Source organism: Epinephelus lanceolatus, chromosome 6 (assembly GCF_041903045.1).
Source record: "Epinephelus lanceolatus isolate andai-2023 chromosome 6, ASM4190304v1, whole genome shotgun sequence".
Taxonomy (NCBI): domain Eukaryota; kingdom Metazoa; phylum Chordata; class Actinopteri; order Perciformes; family Serranidae; genus Epinephelus; species Epinephelus lanceolatus.
This window is the reverse complement of record NC_135739.1, coordinates 44,992,731-45,020,595: the sequence shown is the minus strand read 5'-3', so window position 1 is coordinate 45,020,595 and position 27,865 is coordinate 44,992,731. Positions and strand designations below refer to the sequence as shown.

The window sequence follows — 27,865 nt, the reverse complement described above, 5'->3', positions numbered from 1 at the left end:
CTCATTAACGGCCAAGCAACATACCTGGGCACACACATACATTTGAATTCATATGCATGCGCATGCTCTGGCACACTCTGGACACACTACTCTTAGACAAAGTTTTTTGATATTGTACATGTTTGTACTGTAACATGTGTTAAGAAGTACTGAGCACACAACTGGATAAACTGGACTTGGATTATACTGCAAAATTTGTGTGGGAGTTTGTAAGCACCCGCCCATCCATTTTTATCTGCCAATCCAGGGCTGGGTTGTGAAAGCAGCAGGCTAAGCAAGGTACTCCAAAAGTCCCTCGCCCCAGCAACGCTTTCCAGCTCCTCTTGGGGGATCTAGAGGCATTTCCAGGCCAGATGAGATATATAATCTCTCCAGTGTGTTCTGGGTCTACCCCGGTCTCCTACCAGTTGGACATGCCCATACACCTCTAACAAGAAGCGCCCAGGAGGCATCCTTATCGGCTGCTCAAACCACCTCAACTGACCCCTGTCGACACGAAGGAGCAGCAGCTCTACCTAGAGCTCCCTCTTGATGTCCAAGCTCCTCACCTTATCTCTTAGGCTGAGTCCAGCCACTCTACGGAGAAAACTCATTTTGGCTGCTTGTCTCCACAATCTCATTCTTTTAGTCACTACCCAAAGCTTTATGACTATAGGTGAAGGTTGGGACATAGATAAACTCACAAGTCAGTCTTTAGACGCTTTGCTTAACTAAAGACTGATGACTTTCTCCCTGATTTTGTGTTTAGATGGGCGGATACAATTTCAGAGTTTAAAAAAACTCCCTATGTTGCAGAACCAATAGTAAATTCGCAGGGCGGTCCTTCGGTGGCTTGCTGAACTCTTGTGCTTGTAAACATAGTCCCACTAGAAACACGTGTAGCGGTACAAAATGGCTCAAGTCACTGTAAGTCCTTCATTTCCACAATCTTGTGGACTGAGCACACGTTTAATAAAACGGAGTTAAATCTCTCGGCATCCATTTTCAAGCTCTCTCTGTGTTTGTTTCCTTGCGGGCGAGAAAAGGGGGAGCGCACATTTCCGGGAGGGCGTGTCCTTTTCAAAAATGCAAGAGGCGTTGCTTTGTTGCTGGCCGTTTTCGCCGGTGTGTTAAACACACTTTAGAAAGGAGTGTCCCCAGACTATCAGAAGGCGGAGATCTCTGATTGTCTGGTGGCGAGACTAGGTTGTAGATGGACCGATAAATTGAGAGCTTTGTCTTTCAGCTCAGCTCCTTAGTCACCACGACAATCCAGCACAATGCCTGCATCACTGCAGAAATGAGATCCCCAATGACATCAATTCATGCAGAATGCTCACCTTTTATAGATTCTCAGTTTACTGTGCAGGCATGAAAGAAAAACAAAGTTTCTTCAAAAATTCAAGGTTAAACACAGTGAGTAGTTGATATACAAATAATCATTTTGCAGGTGAAGTATTCCTTCTTTGATTGTTAGAGGATTTGGCTGCTCCGCAGTGACCTCGTGGTTTTGTGGGTTCACATTGGTTGGTTTAGTTTTTGCATTTTTTTTTACTTGTCATCATAGATGGCCTTAATCCCTCCATATCATCACTGATTTTAATCAAATATTAACTGGTGTACAGTATTTTAATTTGTAAAATAGTGAGTACAAGTGGTAAAAGAGGGTTTCACTTGTGCTCAATATATGTGATATCAAGCAGCCTTGATAGTCTGTGCTGCTCCTAAATGTCATCAGCTGGAGCCTCTGGGCAAACTGGATACAACAAGGTAACACATTCCCCAGTTGATCTTTTATCATCCTTTGCTTAGCTCCTTGACTATCCTCATGCTGTCACAAAAATCTATGTCCTTGTGCCGCACACACTTAAAGTAATGTATTCATAGTATAGAAGAAGATTAATATCTCACAGGTATTGCAAAATCATACTTTAAATAGGGTATCAGGGGTTCACACATCTCCACTTCTGTGTACCCACTCTAAACCACTCCAGCAATGTTCACTTACAGGAAAAAAAAAAACAACTAACAAATCCTCAGCTCTCAGGGACTTTCCTGTTTACATCCCTATTCCCAGCACAAAAGGATTACAAACACCAGCTTTATTGAGTATAAAGAGATTGTAAAATCCAAGATTTGATGAGTGGGAGGGGTGGGGAAGGTTAAGGGACATCCTCATTGAGTTTGCATCTACAAGGCGACAAGGGGTCAAGGGTTAAGAGCATCAAGAATCATTGAGGGGGATCCGAGCTGATCAGCGTCGGCCTGGAGAGGGCAACAGAGTGTGTGACTGAGTGTGTGTATGTGTGTCCTCAAGCATATTTTCCTCTATATTAAACTGGATTAGTTGTCTGCCCTGCATCCTTTTTTCGAGATAACACTTGAAGCTTGCTGGGATTTCATTGAATAGATCTGTGTGACTCTCTAATCTTATTGGTGTGTGTGTGTGTGTGTGTGTATGCATGTGAGCTTCCAGAAAAACAGCGTAATGGCACGGATCAAAGGGATCCGGATGGTTGTGAGTCTTATTTGGATGTAATTGCTGTTTACTTCGTCACATTATACAGTAGAGGTGCCTTATTAAGACTTTCTGCCTGTCATTAAAGTTGCACTCCAGCAGCCTTGAGGGGATACGACTCTATCTCAGGGTTTTATCAAGGACATTTTATTCCTAATATGACTTTTCAAAGGACTGCTTGTTTATGGCAACTAAGCAAAGGTTCATCTTTTTGTCTTATTGAGATTAATGGATTTCCAGCGCTCTGTCTTAGCTTTCAAACAGCATTTAATTTAATATCAAGAGGAGAAATTGCAGTGTTTTGGTCCCATAGTCTTCGCCAGGCATCCACTGGATCCTTTAGTATTCCTTTTCATCATCATATGCACAATACTCATCTGGGATTGAATCCCCTCAAAGCAACAACAGTATGTGGGAAATGCTAATGTCATTTTATTGCACTTTACCTTTGTTTCAGGGTTTGCAGTCATGTGAGCAGAACACATACCATGTGATTTAGTGAGTGTGACTGAATCAGGCCACGGATATATGAGGTAACTCACATGTCATGAATACTGTCTGTGGTAACATACTGTGCTACACAATGTCAGTGCATTGAAGCAGTGAAAGCATCTGCACTAATGTGGAGTTTCTCTCCTGGGAAGGAATCTATCCAGTCATACTTACACAAAATTTCTGAGTGATAGCCGTCTAACACTACAGAATACTTTTTGATCGGAAATTGCAGGTGGTGAGAGAGATCTTGGTAAGGCCAATGCAGATTGGATTTTTAGTGAGTGTATACAGCACATTAACATTGCAGAAATGTCTGACAGAGGCAGAACTGATGGACATAACACCAACAGTTGAGTTAAACCTCAGTGGGCAGAGGCAAGGAGCTACAGATCACCAATATAATCATGGCTGGTTTGGTCTGTATCGCTGATAAAAAGTACCTACTAGGGATTTGACAGCTAAATATTAGTATCAGCCGATATTCACCTTGTTGACTGCTATCAGCCTATCGGAAAATAAGCTGCCATTCACCAATGGCAGTGGCCTATGTTTTTCTGTTGGACACAATGACTGTTTGGCAAATTAGCTCTATGATCTCACTGTTGTGTGACAGGATGTCTCATAGCACCCTGCATCCCATCCTCCCCAAGACAATAAAAAACGTATTTGGGCCTTTTGGACGAAAGGATAGAGAAAACTCAGTACTGTTGCTTCAGAGGATGCGCCCTATTATTTATCATATAATATTACATTGTGAACGACAAATCTGTTTTAAAATCAAGGGCCAGTTAATGTTAGCTGTTTGCAGCCAGTGTCCAAAACTGACAGCTCACAGAGGCTCCACTGAGTTACACTGTGATGCATTCAAGCTCAGTAAAAATGAGGATTGGGTAAAGGCCAACTCTAATGTTCACATGATGTGTTCAGTGGAATCCTGTAAAATGTAGTTTTTGGCGAGAAACTTGAATACAGCTGTTTGAAGGAGAAAATTGGTTGATGTTTTTACAGAAATATAAAACTGATATTAGAGATGGAATTGTGATATATCATATACAGTAAACAGCTTTTGAAGCAGTTTTTAAAATATGTTTGTATGTAAAATATGTTTTACATGTAAAAGGTTAAGTTAAAGGTCTTTTTTTCATCAATGTGTATGAATGAATTTGTACTCATTCAGAGGTTGTGGAATGAAGGGCTAAATAAGGTTACTTTAAAAGTCAGTTACTTTTTAAACAGTGCATAAGTATTAACAAAGAATAATAATTTATTCTTTAACCAAAATAAAAATAAAAGATAAAAACAAAAAAACAAAATTTAGCAAAAAGTTTTATTTTTCTCCCTGGTTTCAACCACATCTTAGGGGCTTCAGCTGTTAGGTCACAACTGAGTAAATCTATTCACTAAGGTGCAGAATTTGCTTGTTTGCTTATTTCTACTCTTCTTTACTAGAATTTTGAATGCAAGATTACTACTTGCAGTTTATATTTTGCTATTTCTACTGTACTTGAGTAAATGGGGCAGCTGTGGCTCAGAAGCATGGACTGTATATAGTAATCGATGTAGCTACAATGATGTCATCTATTGGTTTGGGGACTCCAGTTTTGAAGCTTTGGAGTTAATTTTGGTCGTCACCGTCTTGTATTTCTTAGAGCCAGCTGTGACTGTATTTGGAAATGAGGGTGGCGCTGTGACTCTTAGACTGTGGTGAGGCCTCACAGAAAGACTGTCACTCAGGTGGACACACCCTTAATTATGTGAAACTTTAAGCCATAACAAAATGTAAACATGCAAGTCATATAAAAACTCAGCCCCCATACAATTGTTATGAATGTTAAAATTAATTATAGAGACCAAAGCTGTTTTTTGTACTAGGCTGTTGACATGTTTATTTCTGCTGTAAAGTTATACATTTCAACATCAAGTGGCCATTTGATGAACTATAACTACTACTGCTACTGCTGCTTTTTGGCACTTCTGCATTGGCTTCATTTTTCCGCTTCTGAGGTTGTTGCTTGTTCAGGAGGTACAGCGGTGGCCCACTAATTAGAAGGCTGCTGACCCCTGCAGTCTATACGTCGAAGTGTCCTTGGGCAAGATACTGAAGCCTGACTTGCTCTCAATGGTGGCGTGTGTGTGACCGGTTACACGCCACCATTGAGAGGCACCTTGTATGGTAACCTCTGCTATCAGTGTATGTGTGTGTGAATGGGTGAATGCTGGCTTGTGCTGCACAACATTTTCAGTGGTTGCTATAAATAGAAAAGTGCTTTGTAATGCAGTCCGTTCATCATTCCAACTAAACAATGTGAATTAAAAAAAAAGTTCAAATTTATTTGCACTGCTGGGAATTATATTTTTGAAAGGGAAAGGGTATAACTTCATCTGTGCAGGCTTATATTTCTATATTGAAATGTACAAAATAATGTATGATACCTGTGACTAGCATGACTAGATTTGGTATGGTTAGCTCCATCCCCTCTTTCCTCTTGGCTTCAGTCTGTTACTCACAGACACTCTAGTTCTATAAAAATTTAACTCAACAAATGAGATTCTTTCTGCCTCCGGTGTAGCTCTATCTCTCAGAGATGCCTGTAAAATTTAAATTACAATCTGCTGTGTAAGCAGTCCAAAAGAATTTGAAAATGATGGGATTGACAGAAGCCACACAAATTGCAATTACCATGCAATAGAAACCGAGTATTTATGTGCTGTTTTGATTGTGTGTTCTCCAAAAAGCATTAAAATGGAGAGCCCAGATGATCACTTGAAACCATTATGACAGTAATGTCACTTGAAATCAGCTCCACCCAAATGCTGGCTCATTTTATTATTGCCAAGTCTGTCATGTCTGCTAGCCAATCCACATGTTATGTAGCTACAAAACAACTAATTTGGCAGCTTGGGACTTAGATTCTGAATCTAACAGCCACTGTGGGTGTTTGACCAGAAAGTTAGCTTCACATACTGTCAGGTAGTAAATTATCTCAGACTTTGCCCTGTAGGAGAGGAAACCATGCCAGGAGAGATAACAACCCACATGTTTCTGCAGCATCCATGGCTGAGAGGGATGCTTACACTGACTTTGTCCACTATTTTCATGTTGTTTTAGAATCATCGCTGACTAAGGTTATTGGTTTGACGCCCAAAAATGTGAACAGGTCTATTTGTTAGTATAGTTGCAAGCCAGTTAGCCAGTGCTTGATCGTCTGAACATGATCTGATTTTATAAACGACACGAATTAAAAGAAAAAACATGCAAAAATGTGTTAAGAGCTAGCCGAAGGGTTAATAGCTACTTGATCTGCTGGTGGGATGCAACATAGAAAAGGAAAAGTAAAGGTAAAGGAAACAGCAAATCCAAGCAGAGAATCTATGTTACAGTATTAATATCAAAGAATGGTGGTAAACATGTAAACTTTAGACATCAAGCTGAAAAGGACAAAACACATCCAGCCCAAAAAGAGAGTTTACGAGTAAAGAGCAAAAAGAAAATGTCCATCACTTTCAAAAAAAGGACAAGAAATGTAAGAAAATCAAAGAAGATAAAAATTGGAGGAGAAAGGGTAAGTTTGGTTTCCCTTGTCATGCAAATCAGTTTGGCATCGGGGGGAAAAAATACCTTCGTCGTCCGTGCGGTCACTATCACCTAAATCATCAGTGTGTTTCTTTGTAAGGGGACCTATAGGACCAAGAAGGAGAAGATGGAGGAAAACAGGGTGATCAAGAACACACACAGCTTTCAAAAGATGCTCTCAAAAGATAAGAAAATATGTCAATAATTAATGTTTCTATAGCCCCTTTTTTGCAAAAATCTTCACACTGACAAGGAGACTGGGTAAACATTACCACAAAGTCCACTCCACATGTTTACAGTAGGAATTTACTGTATATGAGTTCAGTTAAGAAAGTTAAGGAGCAAGAAAAGAGGGACTTTAAAAAAAAGAGGCGAAAAAATATTAGTTCTCTGTTGAAAATGAAGACTTAACTGAGGATAAACCTCTTAGGATCAAAAGACATAAACCTCTTTGAAACAGTGCAAACAGTAGCATCAATTATACATATCAGAGACATTATGTTAACATTTGGCAATGATCACTGTAGCAGAGAAAAAAAGCAGAGGCTGTAAAAGAAGCAGCATTTTCCAGAGCAAACCACTCAAAAGAAGCATGTGACAGACTCCCCACGTTTTATTTTCAGAGTGTGTTTACTGTGCATGTAAACACACACACACACACACACACACACACACACATATTCAATGTCATGCATAGATTTGACTGCAGGACACTGCTGTGAAGCATGGCCTACAGCAGAATTTTTTATGAGAGCAATAGGCAAAGATAAGGACAACAGATACTGGAAAGTGATTGCAAGTTTGCCCCCATTTCAATTTTCCAGGATCGATCGATCTATCCATCTATCTAGTAGTTGAACATTTTGGGAAGTATGCCTATTTGCTTTCTTAGACGGAGTTAAACAAAGGGACTAATACCAATATCATGTGTGCCCAGTAAATGTAAGGCTTTAGCCAGTTAGCATAGCTTAACCCTTTGAACTCTGCAACAGCAATGATCCACCAGTGCCTACATTGCTATTTTTGCTTATTGTAATGTCATTTCTTACCCAACATCACAATAGTACTTTCAACTGCTTCATATCCCAAAAATCTGTACAATCCAAGTTAACGGGCTATGTAATCCAATTATGTCATTATGAGCGCACAATATGATGACGCGCAAGACATTTTAGATCAATATCTACACAATTATACAAAAAAAGATCTCCCACCGCCATTATAAGGAAATTCCAGCATATTTACGGGGAAATATTATGTTTACACAGCACCTAAGGTAGGGTAACATAAGGTAATGACATGAAGACAGGGAAGACTGAAGTCTTAGCTCTCTGCTGCTAAAAGAATATATGCCCTAGCTATTATGGTTTGCATTTTAGATCGATTTTGATACCAAAGCTGAGGTAGCTGTTTCCCCCCTTGCCAGCCTTTATGCTAATAAACCTAACTGGCTGCTCAATATAGCTATGTATTTAACATTTCTCCTAACTCTCCACAAGAAAGCAAATGAGCATAATTCCCAAAATGTCTAACTATTTCCTCATGCACTGTGGTGGACTCATCGACGCAAAACAGTTTGATCTTAATAGCATTTAAGTACGAGGTGGAATCATTTGACAGGGGAGTGGTCAGCTGCTTCTTTATTACAACCAATAAATTGTCATTTTAATATAAATTTCTTGTTCATACAGAGACATCACACATACTATCTCAAAGAAAGGAAACAAAGAAAAACACATAGACATGCGACCACAAAAAAAAAACACACACAAAGAGATACACACAGATACCATGTAACAGATCTGAAAACATGCAGTGTTGAAGTAAAGGGTGTATGCTGGCAGGGTGCATGACACACAAGAACATAGAATAACATACTGGCAGTGCTTAAGCCTTCACACATACACACACACACACACACAAAGCAATGTCATACACAACATGTCGTGCCAGAGGGCTTCAGTAGTATCTACTGATGAGGAAATAGCCACTTCAGTCCTTTCCGACAACCGTCATCAGCTCCAGCAACAAACAGCCAGCAATTTCATACAAATCTACTTAATTCCATTTGACTTCATAAAATTATGACATAGCAGTCAATTTCAACATGACGAAGGTTAAAAGGCATGTTCTGTGAATAAGGTTAATGTTGAAAAATGTCTCCTATGTAAAAGGAGAATAATTCAATAAAAATATCACTGACTGTGTTGGGTTGAACATATCTGTTTATGGAACAGAGAATGGCAGATAAATCACTTGAAAGATACTCTCAGTCTGAAGCTCATATTGATGAGTCATAATTCCTCCATCATTCAACATAGTGGTGGTTTATTTTAAGGGCAACCATTTCTCTCCTGTGACTTTAAAGAGGAAGCCGGCTCCCTGCATATCATTCTGTCCTACAGCAGTCTCCCAGCGCTCTTTTGTGAATTTGACAAGCAATTTGATAAGCGAGAGCTGACTTGTGCTTTCTATGTGCTGAATAAGCACCAAGACACAGGAATTGCTTCTTTCAAAATGTGAAACGTCTAAGAAACACCAAGCGTCCACTGTCTAGGGATGTGTTACCTGTTTATAAAGTACACTGCATAGAGAGATCACTGTCAGAGCAAAACATAAAGAATGTGGGAGATCTCTGCTAGCCTATTAGAATACACTGTGCTCAGTGGTTTCTGTGCTAATACTTTAACATACAATACACACTAAATAATGTGGTTACTTTTATCCTATTGCCATGGACTTCTTGAAGTCTCTGTATCAACCTTTATATTTCTAATACTATAATTACTATCCCGCAGTCTGGAAAAAAATGGATGCTTCACACATCTTCCCCCGGCAGCACAGAAGATCTATACAATCAAGGTAAGTGTCACCAATTCAGTATTTGACCAAATGTTTCACCCTCTCTTCCTGAGAAATGATGATGAGTAATGGCCAGAAAGGTATTTTATGCAGAATATTATGTCAGACTGACCTTGACCTTTGACCACCAAATTTATTGTTTATTCTTCAGTCCAAGTGGATGTTTGCGACAAATTTCAAGAAATTCCCTCAAGATGTTCGGGAGATATCACGTGTCAAAAGTGTTAATTCCAAAGTAACATCACTGATGCTTAAATATTTAAGTTTGCCACAATGTAACATCTGAGCAGTACCCAGCATGCCGTTTGATGGCATAACAGCTAAAAGGGGTGCCCTCTTAACACATTACAAAGTGCGTTCATAACACACTACTAATATGTCCTAAAGATCTCAAGATCTTGCACTCGACACTGCCTCTAAAAGGGTCCTCAGCAATACAACCAGCAAGTGTGAAGTCGATCGGATGAACAATTGTAGAGGAAATCGAAGGACATACATACAGAGGGAGACTTCTTCCATTTTAGTTCGATAGCATCTACCCACCTTATCTTGACTTCTTACTCAGTGTCTACACGTTTTAAAAGCACTTCAGCACTTCCTTACAGCCTGTTCTGCCTCCTACGTGTGCCACATATGAACGTGGGGTGGGGGAGTTTGAGAGATGTCATGTTGCATCTACCTACTCTGTGTTAGCCTGGAGACTAATACAGGGAACCAAGTCCACCTTTCAGCGATCAGTAAGAAACATTTTTTGCTCGCTTGCGTCAGAAATCTTTATCATGAGATTGGCAACTTTGCAATGGTGGCTATTTCCAAATGACAAAACTCAGGTTTTAATTCCCCCAAAAGAGCATTTATGTATTTATTTATTATTTTTATCTACATTGTTGATGTTAGATCAAAGTGTTAACGGCTCTAACAGTTTTCTGTGTTGCAATTAAGTACTAGCCATCATTCAGTGGACTAGGAATTTCAAAAGTTCTAAAACTATGAGCTAACGTTCAGCCGAACACACTAAGAATACCTTATCCAACAGTGTACTGTACACTGAAAACAATTTGTAAACCACTGCCCTTGTCAAACAAAAGACAGAAGAGAAAAGAGAGATTAACATAACAAAGGCTGGAGTGAGTTATGGATAACTTGAAAACCTGTGAGAATAAAAGAATCAAAGGCAATGTGATTGATTTGGCCGCTCCCTGGACTGCACATGTGCTGCTATTACAGTGGCATGTTGTTTGACTGAGGGTTAGTGGGGATCAGAGCAGACAAGACAGCTGCATGACAGCTCCTATCACACACTCACACACTCACACACACACACACATAGAGAGAGAGACATCATACTGCAATCAGGTGTCAATTCAAAACTGCCCAGTGACAAGGAGGCCCCGACACTGACCTGCACTGCCCTACCTGTCACTGTGAGCATATGTGCATGTGTGAGTGTTTCTTTGTGTGTGACACAGCTGAAGTCTCAGCTGTTATCAGCTCTGGTCACTGATTAGGAACTTCAAACTTTTCATCTCTTTCCATCTCTGTGACTCCTGCTACTCTGTATTTTCATGTTTATTTTCTCTGCCTTACACGCTAACATCCTGCTCCTTCCAGCACTTCTGCTCTGGTTATATCCTTCTCTTTGTTCTTGTTTTTTTAACTGTGTACCTTTTATTTTTTTCTACTGCCATCGTCTTTATCTTCATCTCAGTGTTCCATGGTACAAATGGACTTCAAGTCAAGTCATAACAGGTGGTTGTACAGGAAAGGTAGATGGTAAAGCCCACCTCTGTACAAAGATGGTCCCTGGCATCAGATATGAATGTCCCCTTCCACTGGCCTTCCACTGAGTTGTGGTTGATGACTTTGACCCCTTCCCAGTTGATACCATGCACAGATTTGGTCACACTATCCGATTCAGATGTTCATTCAGGCTACTGTCAAGAAAAAGCTAACAAGGGGACTATGATAAGGTTTTCTTGCTGTTGTTTTTTTCAGACTACTACATCAAAGCTTGAACATTCATGCTAAAAAACTAAGGCCATCAAAGACTGGCCTCTACACTGCTTATATTGGGAACGAGGTCAAATTTGGAAGGAAATCTGCTTAACTAACACCTTTATAATCTGATGCAAACAGATTCAACAGCCTTGCTTTAACATTGTACTTACTATATTAAGAGATGTTTCTATTTCTTTGTCCTTGCAATTTACAAACATGGGACAATATTAGAAACACCTGACAATATAATGCAGTCCAGCACAACATCCCCACTTACACATCGACATTTTTAACATACATCTCTGGGGGGCGTGAGCAAGTAACAAAACGTGTAGCTCAGCATGTGACGTAAACAGTGATGTGGGAGGGAAGCCGCGGCTAGTCAGTCCTTTCGCGATTCCGTTCCTGTCATCTGCTGGTTAATGGCTTCTTTGTTTGCGAGGGCAAGGAGGGCGCGCAATTCCTTGTCTCCCCAGTTGCTCATCTTTACAGTGTCTGTCAGGTTTGCGTTTCCCTCTTGCTACTAGCCGCTCGCTAATTCCTTTTTATCCACCTCCGGTGGCTCGCACGTGTGGCGTCATCAACAGCTCCTCTCACATGTCATCAACAGCCCCTCCCGTTGCAGAAGGCCGCCTCGGTCTTTTTAAACTAAAAGGGTTCCGCCAATATGACTAACCTACGAGGCGGAAAATTGGGCACCTCGGATCAACTCGCCAATCTGGCTCTGTGTGTCTAAACGCTCGCAGCTTGCCAGCAAAACGGCCCAACATTCGTGGAAAATCTGGCATTGTAAAAGGGGCTTGTGCTAGCAGCCAAGTGCAAGGCAGAAAATAGTGAGCAGCCAAGAAAAAGACAATGAGGATATTTACTGATATTGTCTTCTATCAATTGCCAGCCCCTGAATTGAATCAAAATCATACTGTGGCAGACTTTGTGACATCAGCAAATCCTATTGTTATCCAAAGAATCAATATATTGTATTGTGATGACTTATGATTTACACCTCTACCCAGCCTTAAAACATAAAGAGTACATGACAATATCAAAAAAAAAAAAAAAAAAAAAAAATCATTATAGGCATCATAATAGCAGATTTTAGGGCAAAACATCTGTATTGGGCTACAATACTACTATTCTTGCTACAATTTGACCTATGACTGTTAGATACAGATCTTTTTCGAAGTGAAATCAATCTACAAGCCTTTACTTCAGTTTCAGTAAATTCTACTCCTGTACATAATATCATCTACAGCCTTCATTCAAGCTTTAATCAAGTCAAGAAGTACTTGCACTTCAGGACATTTTTCGATCAAGTACTACTTTTGCATACTTTCAACTACAGTAACCATTCATATTTCACAACATTATGCTATTTTAAGACATTTTTGTTTATGTTCAACTTTTTTCTACTTTTCATGTCTTTAAAATGTAAAGCATTTCATATATCAGCCTTTTCATTTAATTTCAACTTTTACATCATTACAGTCAAGCTTCCACCTTTTCTCGCGATGTATTTCAGCTTTTTTGCATCTTTAAATAATGCATTTCAGCTTCCAATTCTGCATATTTTACATCGTAGCTTCCATTGTTTTTAAGCAGTGTGTTTTATGAATTTGAGCTTCTTTCAGGCAATTTTTTTTTTTTTTTTCATATTTCTGCATTTTCAGCAATGCCTTTCAGCTGTCAGCATTCACACACATTTTCTGCCGGAAATGCATTTTGTAGTTAGTGTATGAGTTCTAGAGTTGTGGCAAAAAACACGTTTTGTGAGGTCACAGTGACCTCTGACCTTTGAACACCAACATCTAAGCAGTTCATTTTTGAGTCCACTTGGACTCCAAATTTAAATAAATTCCCTCAAGGTGGTCTTGAGATACAACAGCACGGAAGCATAATAATTTTTGGCTGAGAAAAGGTGTTTTAAAAAAAGGCAGATTCTCATGAAAGTAGGCACCTTTGAGATGTAAGTTTAACTATCCTGAGTTTAGAACAGGCCAACTCATTTTTTTGTGGCTTCAAACATCCTCATGTTGAGGTAGCCATGTACTCAGATATCTGTAATTATCTTGGTGAGCATGTTGTTAACAATAACAGCGAAAGTTACAAAAACACCTGAGTTGTATGAGACTGACTTTTCCTTTCATGTCTAAAAGAAACAGAAACAAAAAAACTTTCTATTCTCCTATCTGTGTCATACTTCTAAGCATCACTGAATGCAGCAAATATAACACAGTCTCTCAGTCTATAATCTATACTTCTTTCTTTGTCTCTCGTTTCATCTCTCTCTCCTACTCTCATAGATCCCTCTCTCCACCATCATCATTGATTGGAGACTGATGAAGAGGAGTTTCACGCTCTTTGACACAACAATCCATGACTCAAAAAGCCATCCGGGAAAGCAAAGATAGTGCACATACACTCACACACACCCTCAGGCTTTCCCCCTCTCCTGGATGAGGTAATTATTGCGAGGGGAGTCCGTGCATCGATCGCACATTCAGCACAAGAGCTAACCATACATACATATTGCTCTCTGTATGCATCAGTCAAGGTCCACACCGGCATAGAAACACAGCAGCTTAATCAATCACCAATGCACATTAAAAAAGGGGATCTAACAGAGCGCACGGCTCAATGAGCCAAATAGGTAATCTACCACTGACCTTGGATAAAATCCCTACAGGCTGTAAACTATAAATACAGAATCCATTCCCCAAGGTAAAACTGGGAGTCTAATGCACTTCAGCAAACCATCCTATGAGAGGAATTAACAGAGGCTGTGAGCAGTGAGTAATCACAGAGACTGAGGTTTATAAAAGTGTGATGACTGGGCTCATGTCTTAAAACACAGTAAACAGGGTTAGGTAAGAGTTTAAGAAAGACACATGGGCACTGATTTCCTCATATTGTGCATCTCTGGAGTTAAACCTAGCGGAGGAAAAGTATAACTCTGTAGGTGCATCATGTTTTTCCTTCACTTCTCTGTCCGTCTCCCTCTTCAAATCTCACTCTGTACCTCCCACTCTCACCCATCAGGACTCACTAGAAATTGATTAAGTGTTTCACCCTCTGACATTCTGCACCAAACTGTGGTGCATCTATGTGATAGCAGTATAAACAAACACGCTATTTAAATATGCACAGAAAAGTGCTGTTGTTTAACATATATTACCATTTTGTTTGCAGCTAGACCTTTAGATATATATTTATGAGGACAAGGCAGTGGAAAATAATTTAATGCAGTGATAAAGAAGTAAAAAAGGTGACTCCCAGATGGTTATCATTACACCTCAAAACTTTTCTTTTTCTTCTATATGGCTTGTATATCTTAAGAAATCAGTTTGATATCACCATAAGTCTGACCAGCAATTTTGACAGTAAACATTCCATTATTGCTTGCAGGGAAACACTAGGTCTAATAATTGAATTCAAAGTAGGTTCACGAGTTTCCTATCAAGTTGGACGCATTCTATTTTACTGAATAAACTAAGGCTCAATCCCAACAGACCCCTGGCCCCCCACTACTCAGGCCTTACCGCTTCGTTTTGTGCATTCATAGAGCGAAGTGTAAGGGCTCATTTATGCTCAACGTTGGATACAGAGAGAGACAGGCGGAGCCTTCTGTCCATACTCTGCGTTCTTTCCGTCAGTATTTGTGCACGTTTCCTAAAAGCTTATGGATACAGGTGAAATGGAGCAGTACCACCAGAGATTATGGAGGCAGTATAGTGTAGTTCAAGTGAGATACGACAGTAGGAAACAACAAAGAAGGTTAAATAATGGCAGAATGGAACAAACTGATTATAGTGAAAAGAATTCTCTGTCCACATGTCAGGATGTATAATGGCCACACAGACCACCACGATCTAAAGGTACAATATAACGACCACCTCCACCATTGCCTCCTTTGTTGTTGTGTGAAACTTTTGACTTTGCCCCCGGTGCCATCTATTGGCTGTATCTATACCATCATAATGGATGCATGAAAGTATGAGGGCAGCGACGTTTACAATGTTTGAAACAGACTTTTATTTTCACACATAAAGGGAGTATAAATGACCCTTTAGGACTGCATAACCCTACAAACCAAAGGCACACTAACTATAAAAAAAATCATTGGCAACATGGCTGTATGAGCAATTAGAGAAACCAACAAATGCATTTTCTTTGTTAATTAACATCAAAAAAGTATGCAGTATCTTAGTTTAATGTTGGTTCAATGTTTTATGATCCTTTTCTTTATAACAAGCGTAACAACAACAAAAAAAGCCAGTAGTATACTGATGTCTCAGTAGCTAACTAGCCAGCCAGCTAATGTTACTTTCTGATTTGTGCATAACAGTCCCACGTTTTGACATATTTCCATGTTGCAGTTTCCCCTTTGATGGCATATAACACCTAAAATCTAACCACTCCTCTATTATCAGTGCAAGCAGGCAGGATACGTGGGAGCACAGATTGCTAATATTACCCTACAGAGCATCATGACATGGTAATAAAGAAGTGTTCTTTTTGTAATTTGACTTGTTTAATCAATGGATAGCATGAAACTTAAGTTCTGGACGAATCCTGAGCATCCATGCTTATCTATCTCATTCAGAGAGATGGCAGTTGTCCTTGTGACAATATCATTATCATGTCTGTTTACATAAAGGCCATCTATGACGATGATAACACTGAAGATGTATCGGGGTCTTGAAGGTTTGTTCAATTTAACAAGGTTAGCTTATAACTACTACCCTTTGTATCTCTGTTTTGAAGGGCAAAGAGACACTCAAAAACGAGGAGTGAGGGAAAAATAAGAAATGGGATTTGAGGCTTATCATAGTTTCTTGACAAACTATGAATGTCCTCTCGTCCCACTGCATTTCTATTGCAAGGCATCCAGAAAAAGGCATGCCAATTTGTGCAAAGGTTTTGTGCAACGGTGTGACTGCACTGGTTTTATGTTTGATTAAAAGAAAATAGAGTTTGCCCAGGTTTCTACAAGCAACCTCTTACAGTTTTTCTTCCATGACTTATCTCTCAATAGTGCGACAGAAGTAGTGTGAGACTGATGTGAAGAATGAAAAAATAGAGATTGAAAGAGAAGTGCAAATCTTGCCTACTTTCTCACCTCCGTACATCTGGCCAATTGCAGCGTAAAGTGCTTCCTGGATTGTCTGCTTTGAAAAGATACAATTCTGACATCAGAAAACGCCTCAGGGAGGTGGTGTGGGTGGATGGTTGGGCATACAAAGTGTGTTACTTTGATATAGGAGACTGTTATTTGCATCCTTACCATATCTGACTAACGGTTGATGTTGGTTTCTCTTAACCATGGCCACAATCTTTCCATAACCTTAACCAAGTGGTGTCAGGCTCACAGACATAAACTAGCTCTACAACTGCTTAAATTATCCTGCATTTCGTACTTTGTTTTACAAAACACTGTTGCCAAATGAAAGTGTTTGCTGCCAGATAAACTGTTGCTCCAGCTGCATTTCATGTTGAGACTTGTCAAGTTTGTCAATTTCCAAGCCTTTTGAAAGTGATACTTTACATACAAGTGCAATAAGAGAGGCTTCTGTGAAATCATCTAAACAGTTGTGCATGAGGGAACTGAATAATGCTGCCATTTATCCAAAAGACTGTGGAACAAAATGTGTATGAGGTGCCTGGGAAATGACTTAAATATGTCATGTAAATGGAAAAATTCTTACATAGATCATAAGATTATGCAATCCAGAAGGGGAGTGTGTGGGGTGAAAAATGATGCATTAATATTCCAGCTCATCATCAGGCTCTTTGCCTCTAGCATGAGAAGTGAGATTAGGCAGAAGAGACACAGATAGGATAGAGAATTATTTGGTTCACCCCCATCAGCAGAACAGAACTAAATGTTGGGAGGAAAAAAAGGTGTTTTATAAATGAGAGTAAAAGCATCTGATTTTATAAGAACGTATCAGAAGAAAAGAGAAAATCCTCCTGGAGACTGCTAGACTAAATAAACGCAGTGGATGTTCGTGTGGATGTGCAGTAACCATGTGGGCAAGACCTGCACTAAGACCTTGTCTCAAAAAAGACGATCCATAAGGGAAAAGGTGATGAAAGAATGAAAACAAACACAGACATACATATGTAACACCAAACAACCATCTCCAGACACTTTGGTTGCAGGTCACATTATCCAGGATTGTATACTGCATTTATATCACCCTGTTCTTTTGTGTGTGTGTGTGTGTTTTTTTTAATTTAAAAGAGTTTCTAAAGTCAAGAAACCCTTTGAATGAAACTAGGAAGGCACATAAAGCCTATATACTAGGGATGGGCATTTTAACTATCTTCCATATTCAAATACTTGCATTAAGTTATTACAAAGAGTTACAGAAAGTTATAACAACTTTGATGAGAGAATGATGAGAAATGTAAAGTGAAAAAAAAAAACATGAGAGTGAAGAGCAGGAACAGCAATTGGGTTAACTGTGTTCTTCTGTCTTAAAGTTTGATGTCAGCAAATTACAGTAAGGTTAAAGTGATGTGCTATCTTGCAGTGTGTCAATCATTGGTCCGTCTCTCTTGCTAACGTAGCTGTGCAGTGCATCTCTCAGTCTGTCTGAGCCTTGTTTGCTGTAGGAGATTGAGCAGCAATTACTCTATACCTTCAACAACTACTAAGGTCTAAATTGAGCACTCAAGTACTCATGCCCATACCTACTACATATTTACTGTATTGCATGGCATGTACGGTCACATTTAAACAGAAAAAGGTCAGCATGACAAACTATAATCTAATGCTTTTGCTAGTGCCATGTCACCATCTTAAAACAATAGCATTAGCATTAACCAGTAGTTAACTGTTGTGATTATTAATTGTGATTAAGCTGAATAAGATGTAAAAAAGAAAGAAACAAATTAAAGTCCATTTTTTTTGTTGTTGTTTGTTTGTTTTTTTAATACAATGGCTATGACCCTATATCAAAATCCTGTACGACTAATTAGCATAGAAAAAAATAGCACTTTATTCACTCTTAAAAAAAAAAATCAATGACAGCAATTACATTTTATGCAAAATGTGTGTGTCATAACAAATTAGCACTACATTTATGTAATTTTAGGAAACAGGTTGGTATTTCTTGGCCCGTTATCGTGGTTAAATTAAACAGGAAGGAACTCATTAGCCTTACACATTAAAACTACAATCAATCCATGAAGTAATGGGCACCATTCAAAGGGAACATGTGCTGCTATGAATGCATAAATGCCTAGTTCTAAAGAAATCAATAACTTACACTTTTTCTTCAGGATCCTAGAATATCCTTGTGCAAACATAAACAATGACAGGCCAAGTCTGTCTGACATGATGCATCTGAGACCTGAAAGCTTCCCTGCCCACTTTAATATCCCCCTCACCTTGTCTCGTACTGACGCTACATGTCTTGTTCTTTTTCTTCTACTTCCTCCTGCCGTCCAGTTTATCTCCTCTCACTATTGCTATTCTCCTCCTCCCCTTCCCTTGTACTAATAATTCTATTCTAACACTCCTTTTCTGTTCTCGCTCTTTCTACCGCCTGCTGACGAAACAAACACCCACACTGTCAATGTCAGTGAGCCAATTCAAAGCAGCGAGGCCTGGGAGGGGAGGACATGAGCGAAGTGTGAGTAGTGTGCAAATTAGCAAGAGCTTGAGAATACATATATATATATATATATATATACACACACATAGAAAGATAGATAGATAGATAGATAGATAGATGTGTATATTTAAATAAAATAAATGCCATACGCCCCTTGTTTCTTTTTTTCTAATTTTCCAAAGCCACTTGTCTACTAAGAAAGCCTGCTGCATTAGGGTAAACAGTATGGGTTAAAGACATGATTTGCCCTGCATTCAAGTTTTTGACTTATCAAAGAGACTAGCGGCAGGAATCTTGGCTAAGGTCTTACATAGTAGGTTATTAGTCAAATGTCCTTCACAGTAAGATGTTAGTGTGGGAGCATTAGACCCGGGACCTGCTTTAGTCAAACATCAAAGCAGCAGATCAAACAGAGAGCACATCATGTACTATAATGACTTTAGCAGCATTCAAGGGCATTTCCACATCCACTTGATTTTAAGCAGTTCTCTCCAGTGTTTCGATTCTGTATTTGGCTCATTTCAGTCATACGAAAACACAGTTAGTGGAGACAGACCTAGATAAGTTGAAGGTTTATGGATACAGTTGTAAATAAACCACGAGAAGATTAGAAAATACAAGTTATACTAATGTCTCTGCAACAGCATTAAGCCCAACCCGCCGCTGGGGGGAGGGGGGGTCAAAGGGTACAGATGACCTTGGGCCGTGCAAAGCTCTATGGCTGACCTTTAAATAGGAACAAGTAGCACAAATGTACCCACTGATTGAAATCACTGACAGTACAAGTTATATATTTATGATACATTTTGGTGAAGAAATAGTGGCATTGAAATATTTCTTAAATGGCTGATTTGAATATTTCTGCATACTGGGATCCCTGAACAGTCTTGAAATCGCATAAATGAACACAGCAGATCTGGAACTGGTGACAGATGAAGAGTAAATTTATGATTTTAATTCATGATTTGGTAGTATGAATTTAATTTAACTTCTTCAAGCAATGTTTTAGTTTACCTATCTTTCTTGAAAGAAAGTGTCCCTGTGTTTTGAAATAACTGACTTGACCTTTTGTGCTGTGTATGCAATGCACATATGTATATGTATGCAAAATAGTGCATTGCCTGGATGGGTTTATAACAATGGATTTAGAAATAGTTCTTACAGGGACTCCTTCTCTGTCACAACAAGGCTAATCGCCAAGAGCTTATTTAAAAATGCCCATGTTGGTATCAGAGGTACAGGTGGGTGGTTATGGTGCTGAGGTGGGTGTGGGTGAGGGGTTGGTATTAGAAAATGTTGTACCCCTGTCCACAATTCCTAATGCCTGGCCTGCATGAAGCACTGGATTATGGACTAAACACATTGTGGAGTTTGTTAGGTTACAGTATTCATCAGCCTGGGCCGTATTTTCACAAAATCTATTTTGGCTGGTGATCATGATAACATTTGTAAGCTTCAAATGAAGTGTTGTATTTCAATAATCAAACAGCATCTGGAGCCATCTCCCTCCACACCGCTTATTGTCTGAGATACAGGTGAATCCCACTTTACACGGCGATTGGACAGATGTGTGGCAAGGTGTGAAAGCTGACAATAAAAAGGGTTTCTTTCCCCTAAGAATAATCTCAAACACCTTTCGTTATGTCTAACCACCCGGAGTAGACATGGAAATTCCCTGAATATCCCTGCAGCTGTTGTAACAAACTGCACATATTCAACTTGCTGGCTGATTGAAATGTGACTTCTCAACTTCTCTCCATTTGACTGTTATTCACCATTTCACGCACAAGCACCAATGGCAGTGAGATTCCATGTATGGCACTGGCATTACAATCATTGTTTCTGACACAATAATGTTGTTAGGTTTACATTCCTCTCAAAAATTAACCTTGATTTTGAATCCACATTTCCCAAATCTCAGGGAGAGGGCAGGTGAGGGGTTTCATGAAGTCTGAAGCAAGCCAGTTATCAGGGCATGTTGTCCTAAAGCATGGGATTGAACTGCTAACCCTGTAGCACGTTTAAGAAAGAGCTAGTGTGACCTGAATAGTGAATTGAGAGAGACAGCCTAGCTACCAGAAAAAAATGTTAGCTTTGTACATTTCCACAAACCGCCAATGTTACATTTGTAGGTTTCAACATATCTAAAATGACGTTGTCCTGATAACATGTACATCAACTGACTTTGTCATTGGGATGTGAAGAGAATGGTGGCTGGTGTGACACCTAGGCAAGATGCCAGCACCCACTGCTCGAGACCAACAAACAGCAAAAATGGTTGCTTTTCAGCGTGGCGTTTCCAGCAGCTATTTAGCCACCAAACGTGGGTGTTTTGTGGCTGTTTTTCCAGTAGGGATCGTGCCAAGAAAAGTAGTTGTTTTTTTACAGAGACATTGATGCTTTTCCTGCCAGAATTGTTACCTATCCATATCCAACTGAAATTTTGTCATAACAAGTGCATGAATTCCTAAATTTTGTCTGAAAACATGTTCTGTGAGGTCACAGTGACCTTGACCTTTGACCACCAAACTCTAATCAGTCCATCTTCAAGTCTGAGTGACGTTTGGGGGAATGTCCTCAAGGCATTCTTGAGATGTCACTTTCACAAGAATGACACAGATGAGGTCACAGTGACCTGGACACCTTGACCAACAAAATCTAATAAGTTTATCGTTAAGTCCAAGTGAATGTTTGTGCCAAATTTTAGAAATTCCCTCAAGGCATTCTTGAAATATTACATTCATGAGAATAAGGAGGACACAAGGTCACAGTGGCCATCAGTTCATCCCTGACTCCAAGTGGATAACCAAATTTGAAAAAAACCAAAACAAAACAAAAAAAAATCTCTCAAGGTTCTTGAGAGATTGCATTCATGAGAATGGGAAAGACAGACGGACAGACGGAAGGAAGGATGGATAACCTGACAACATAATGCCTCCTTCCATGGCTATCACCAGCATGGAGGCATTAAATGAGGACAAGACCGAAGTGGTTAAATCCCGGATTTTCCATTAAAGAACAGGTTTTATCCTGTTATGAAAAGACCTCTAGCTCATCATGTCTCTCCAATTAAAAAAGCATTTTTCCAGTTGATTAGTTCTAGTCAGAGCAAAAGTGAAAAAGTGGAAAGACATTATAACAAAGAGTTGAAGTCTGAAATAACCACACTGCTGCCATCATCACTTATGTTGTTGATATTGTGGAGACTTGACTCAGCTCACTACCAGACATGGTTGGGGATTGAACCTAGGCCAGAGCAGTTCAGTAGTCACTGACCAGTCTCTCCAAATATATATCAGGATGTATCAGGACTGCATGTCTCACATCTAAACAGACAAGTGTTTTTTTTTTTCTCCTTTTTGTTAACTGACTCATTTTGACCAACACTGTTAGCTAATAGGCCAGTGGCCAGTCCATTTATCAGGGAGTCAAGCTGTTTTTGAAGCGAGTCTGCTCTCCTCATGCAGTGAGACTTGTCAGCCCAGCTCTGTGTTCACCCACTGCTCTGTGAAATATGGCATGACAGGAACTGCAGAGGTTTTAAACCCGAGTTTGTGACCCTACTTACACAAGAAAGGAATATGGATTTTGACTTCAGGCTTTGAGGCAAGACTCAGCAAGAAAATATGTTTGTGTAACGCCACATAAGGAATGGCTCCACTGGTAGAATGGATTGAATTTATGTGATTTGAAGCACCAACAACATTACAGCTTCTCTTTTATCAGTGATGCAAATAAGAAAATGCCTCATTTCATCTCCAGTTGCTGTGTATTATGGGACACTATGTGCTTTGCACTCCAAAGGTATGGCCATATCTGAGTCTAACATTTTACTGTACTTATGAGGCTGACATTTTGGTGCCTTTAATGGAATCTCAGGGCGGTGAGGTGAAAATCTCAAGGATTATCACACTATCAAAGCAAATCAAAATGCCTTGTAATCCTGGTTCAGTGACAAAATGCCAATGCAGTGCGGAGCGTTCCCTCCCTGGCTTCAGCTGCTGAGCTCCTGACAGCTCTCCTGTCAGCAGAGGAGGCCGTCACACTGGCCAGCAGCACGAATTGATGACTCAACGTGTACCCCTGCTCTTTTGTCATATAATGTGGAAAGTCTCAGAGAAACACTGAATAAATATGTTGTATCCTTACATCTCAGCAGGTGACACAGCCTTTAATTATACTTTAAGCTACTAAAAAGAACTTGGATTGACAAATACTTTGTTTAAAAAAGTAGTTCCTAAAAAAAAAAATCCCCTTAAAATAATTGGAGGCCAGCTTGTAAGCTAAAATATTTTACCAATATCTAATTTAACCTTTTGATGCCGAGAATGCTCGATAGGGGTGGGCAGATTGATATCAAAATATTAAAGGGACATTGTGTAGCATTTTCAGTTGTTTATTGGCAAAAATTGATGTCTGCATTCATGAATATGTCATCATTGGTGTATTATTACCTCCACCAATACAAAATACATTGGTCGGGTAAGTCTGGGGGGTTCAATAACGTTTCGCCATCTTGAAAATACATCCACCAGCAAGGGACATAAAGCAATACCACGAAATAGCCCTGCCTTCTGCATTTTCGTTGACAGCCAGGCCATCACTGCATCACTTCGCTACTACCCCAGCAAATTTGAAAGCCAACACTACTGCAGCATAACAAAGTCCCACTCTTTGAGCATAATGCATGATCATGCATATGCAGCATCACAGGAGACGGAATCCTCATCACCAAGAAAGCACAAAAGGGAATCAAAAAGGCATCACGTGGGGGTGTCGGTAGCATAGTGGATAGTGCCGGTGCCCCATGTACAGAGGCATTGCCTCGCTGCAGCAGCCGCGGGTTCAAATCCAGCTCGCGGCCCTTTGCTGCATGTCAGTCCCCACTCTCTCTCTGTCTCCCCCTTCACTAACTGTCCTGTCATTAAAGGCAAAAAGCCCACAAAAATAATCTTTAACAAAAAAAAAAAAAAGTATTGTGACCGGCGAATTCAAAAGACAAGGGTCAACATCGGGGTAGCCTTTCCCAGGTAGAAAGAGCTGCTGAAGGAGAAAGGTTAGCAGCGCAGTGATGCGAGGGAAGGGATGAGGCATGTGAGGCTGAGCCACTCGTCAGTTGTCAAAAGACAAGACATGATTGGTTTGTTTCGATTCACACCCACCCCAACAGTCCTACGTTGTACACATCGTGTGTGTCTGTGTAGGAGCCTGAATGAATACTCCATGAAGTATCGGATGACATGGTTTCATCAATGTTATCATAGCTTTTTGGTACACAGCGGCTAGCGTTGTTGGAATACGCGTTTGACACAGTGAGGTGCTAGAGTGCGCTATCCCTTTGAATGCAATATATGATTTCAGTGTTAGACGGGAGAAATTCCTACACACTGTGGCTTTAATAGTAATAGTAAATAATACCTTTTTATTTTGAAGATCGATTCTAGCGTCACTAGGATTGATACCAAAAAAGGAAATACTTTCTCTCTTCTAAGTCATACTTATTTGTACTATTTGTATTTGAGTAAAACTTTCACTGCAAATAACATTACATTGTCTTGAATATATCTAGAGCATATTCTCTTTGCTTCTCCACTGCTTTTGTGTTGTCTGCACTAAACATAAGCGCCACACTGACACAGACCACCGCAGCACCCACCCTGACTAGTTACATCCAACACACAATAGCAGTGATGGCTTAGTGAAAGTGAAATAAACCACGAGAAACAGAACTTGGAGCTGCAACTGAAAAGAAGAAGCAGGGAAAATGCCTTAGCATCCATACACAAAACACAGACAGAGGCCAGTGAGTCTTTTCAGAAAGGCTCAGACAAAGAATATCAGTTATGTAGAAGTAAAATTAATATTGTAGTCAAATCAGATCTTCAGCATTGGTTAATGTTACATTCCAAACAGTAATTGGTCAACATTAGCAGATTGATAATTCAACTCATACAGTAAATCATGATACACTCCTTTCACCAACATTAAAGTACATTAGCCACTTTTTAAGGTATCGGTATTGGTATTAGTATTGGTATAGATATTGGCAATTCTGCCCCTGTGCTACTTGGTATTGGATTGACACCAAATTATGTGATTTCGCCCACCCCTACTGCTCAATGCACCTCAAAACACAAGCACATAAAGAAAACTCATACAATTAGACCAAACACAAGCAGAGGAAGAAAACATCTTCCAAACTCTATTAAACAATCTACATTTAGATGTGCTTGTGTTATATTTATTTGAAGTCTTTTTAATGAGTTGTATCTGTTGTCAAAGTTTTGAAGACAGTTGTTTGTTTGTTTGTTTCTACATTTACTTGCCATCATCTCATCTTTTGAGTCCATAAATCTCATTTACTTTTTATTATTAAAAACAGCAACCTCCAGGGCTGAAAAATTAAGGCAACACGGCTCCAGAACCCAGTCATTCCCCATAGACCCCCAAGTTAAAATGGCAAACTCAAATAAACATGTTTACAGCCTGGTTACAAAAAATGCTTTTGGTCTCTAAAGCTAATTTCAACATTCATGACTATAACTATACGGACTATTACATACACAATGCTAAAATGTTTGTTATACACTTTTCAATTACTGATTTATCCTCATTCTGTTTCTGCTAAAACAACCCGAACCTTCGAAATCAGTTTTGTGTGTTGGCTGTGGTGATCAGTCTCCATTTTATTGGTAGTAATCAAACTGAGAAAATGCTCATTGATATTCAGTTAAAAATAAACAAAAAGATAGACACTTAGCCATTCTGCAGCAAAACTGGGAAAAAAAAACTGCAAATATCCTGTGGGGGTTGAGTGTTGCCTTGCATTTTTTCATTCAGCCCCTTCCTCTTTAGAATCCCCTGTAGATAGAACTATGTCTATTGTACCCCATAAAAGCCCATTTTTATTTTCTTTACACCATTATTTTTAAGTTGTGTTTCCTTGAATAGACATTCTGCAGCGACAGCAGTGAAATGGGATGAGATTTAGTACACACACATTGCATGTGCCTTGGCCTGCTGAGCTACCACGACAGCCAGAAGCCACATTTTAGTGAAAATCAGCATCTTCCAAACTGCTTTTTCCCCTGCTGTGTGTACATGACGTAAAGGAGATCTTAAAAAGGAAGCCCTGGGCTTCATGGTGACAAAACCAATTAGCGTAAAAGCCACGTACATGCAACTGCATGGGAATGAATCCCAGCACATTTTATGCTGTCATGGCTTTCTCTCTTTCCTTTCTTGTCTGTCTCTACAGTGTAACATCACAGAAAGATGAAGTAAAACATTCAAAAGGGGCAAACAACCCTGCTCTCATTTGAAGTAACTAAAGATATGTCTGTGAAGGGGAATAAAACTCAGTTTAAGAAGACATAAACAAGGTGTGAATTGGTCTTGGAGGCCAATGACTGATACTCACATTTTAGACCAATATTTAATTTCTAACCATTAAATGGGGCTATTTAGTCCCCATAAATGCCCACAAAGTACTCTCTCAAGATTATCTCCTGTTTCAGCATTGGCATTAAGAGTCAATTTAATCATGGTTTAGTTGCCAAAAGAAGAAAATGTATAGGGGACACTAGAATTGCTGCCATGTGATTGTTTGCCTCCAGGCACCAGTGAAGCTGCACTTACAGTTTATATTCATTTCTGTGAAAACATGGATGCTTCACACCCATCTTCCCCCTGGCAGCACAGAAGATCTATACAATCAGCATAGTTTCAAAGTGGACACCCAAGATTAGTTTCACCAACTCAGTATCTGGCCAAATGTCTCCTCTTCTGTTCCTGAGGTATGACGTTGAGTAATGGCTAGAAAACATTATGATGTCACACAGTGAAGTTGACCTTCTGGATATAAAAGGCATCACTTCATCATTAAATCCTATTAGACATCTATGTGAAATTTTGTCATAATTACCAACTGAATTCTATTTGTTTTGAAAGGTCAAACCTTCGACCAAATGCCATTCAGTTCATCCTTTAGTCCACATGGAAGTTTGTGCTAAATTTGAAGAAATTCCCTAAAGGTGTTTTTGATATCATGTTCATGAGAACGAAACAGAAGCAAGGTCACAGTGACACACCAATCAAAGGTCAGGGTGAACGATGAACTTATTACTTAACAATTACTTAAGTTACTTAACTTAAATTACCACTAATCAGTTCATAGTTGAGTCCAACACTGTGCGTACCAAACATAATAAAATTCTCTCAAGTTGTTTCTGATATATGGTGTTCATGAGAGTAAGACAGATATGGTCACAGTGACCTTGACCTTTGACCTATGACCACTAAAATCTAATAAGTTCAGCCTTGAGTCCAAGAGGACAGTTGTGCCAAATTCAGGGGGGGAAACAAACAAACAAAAAAAAACTTTAGGGCATTCTTGAGATATCAAACTCATTTTTCTGTAGAAAATTATGATGTCACTGTGAAGTTGACATTTTATATCCAAAAGGTCCAAGGTCATCACTTCAGAATTTTTAAGACATTTGTGTAAAATTGTGTCATAATTAGCATATGAATTCTTGAGTTATTGGCAACAACAAGTTTTGTGAACTTGACCTTTGACCATCAAAATGTTATCAGTTCATTCTTGAGTCCATGTGGATGTTTGTACCAAATTTAAAGAAATTATCTCATAGCGCTCTTGAGATAGATCTTGTACACAAAAACGGGATGGATTGACACATTGAACATGACATTGAACATTTTGCTGGTTTGTTGCTAATGATCGCAGTCTATCTGAACAAACTGCTTTACAATGTTGGCTGAGAAACATTTCACAGATGTTAAGAATTCTTTGATGAGGCA

General features: G+C 39.4%; 1 protein-coding gene across 2 annotated transcripts in view; it reads right to left on the bottom strand.

Moving 5' to 3' along the window:
• nlgn1 (neuroligin 1) overlaps window positions 1–27,865 on the bottom strand; it is a 521,705-nt gene that overhangs the window by 289,203 nt on the left and 204,637 nt on the right. For both annotated transcript variants that reach the window (XM_033620864.2, XM_033620865.2), the window contains one exon: window positions 6,612–6,671. In XM_033620864.2, coding sequence (XP_033476755.1) covers window positions 6,612–6,671 — 60 coding nt within the window. The remainder of the gene's footprint in view (window positions 1–6,611; window positions 6,672–27,865) is intronic.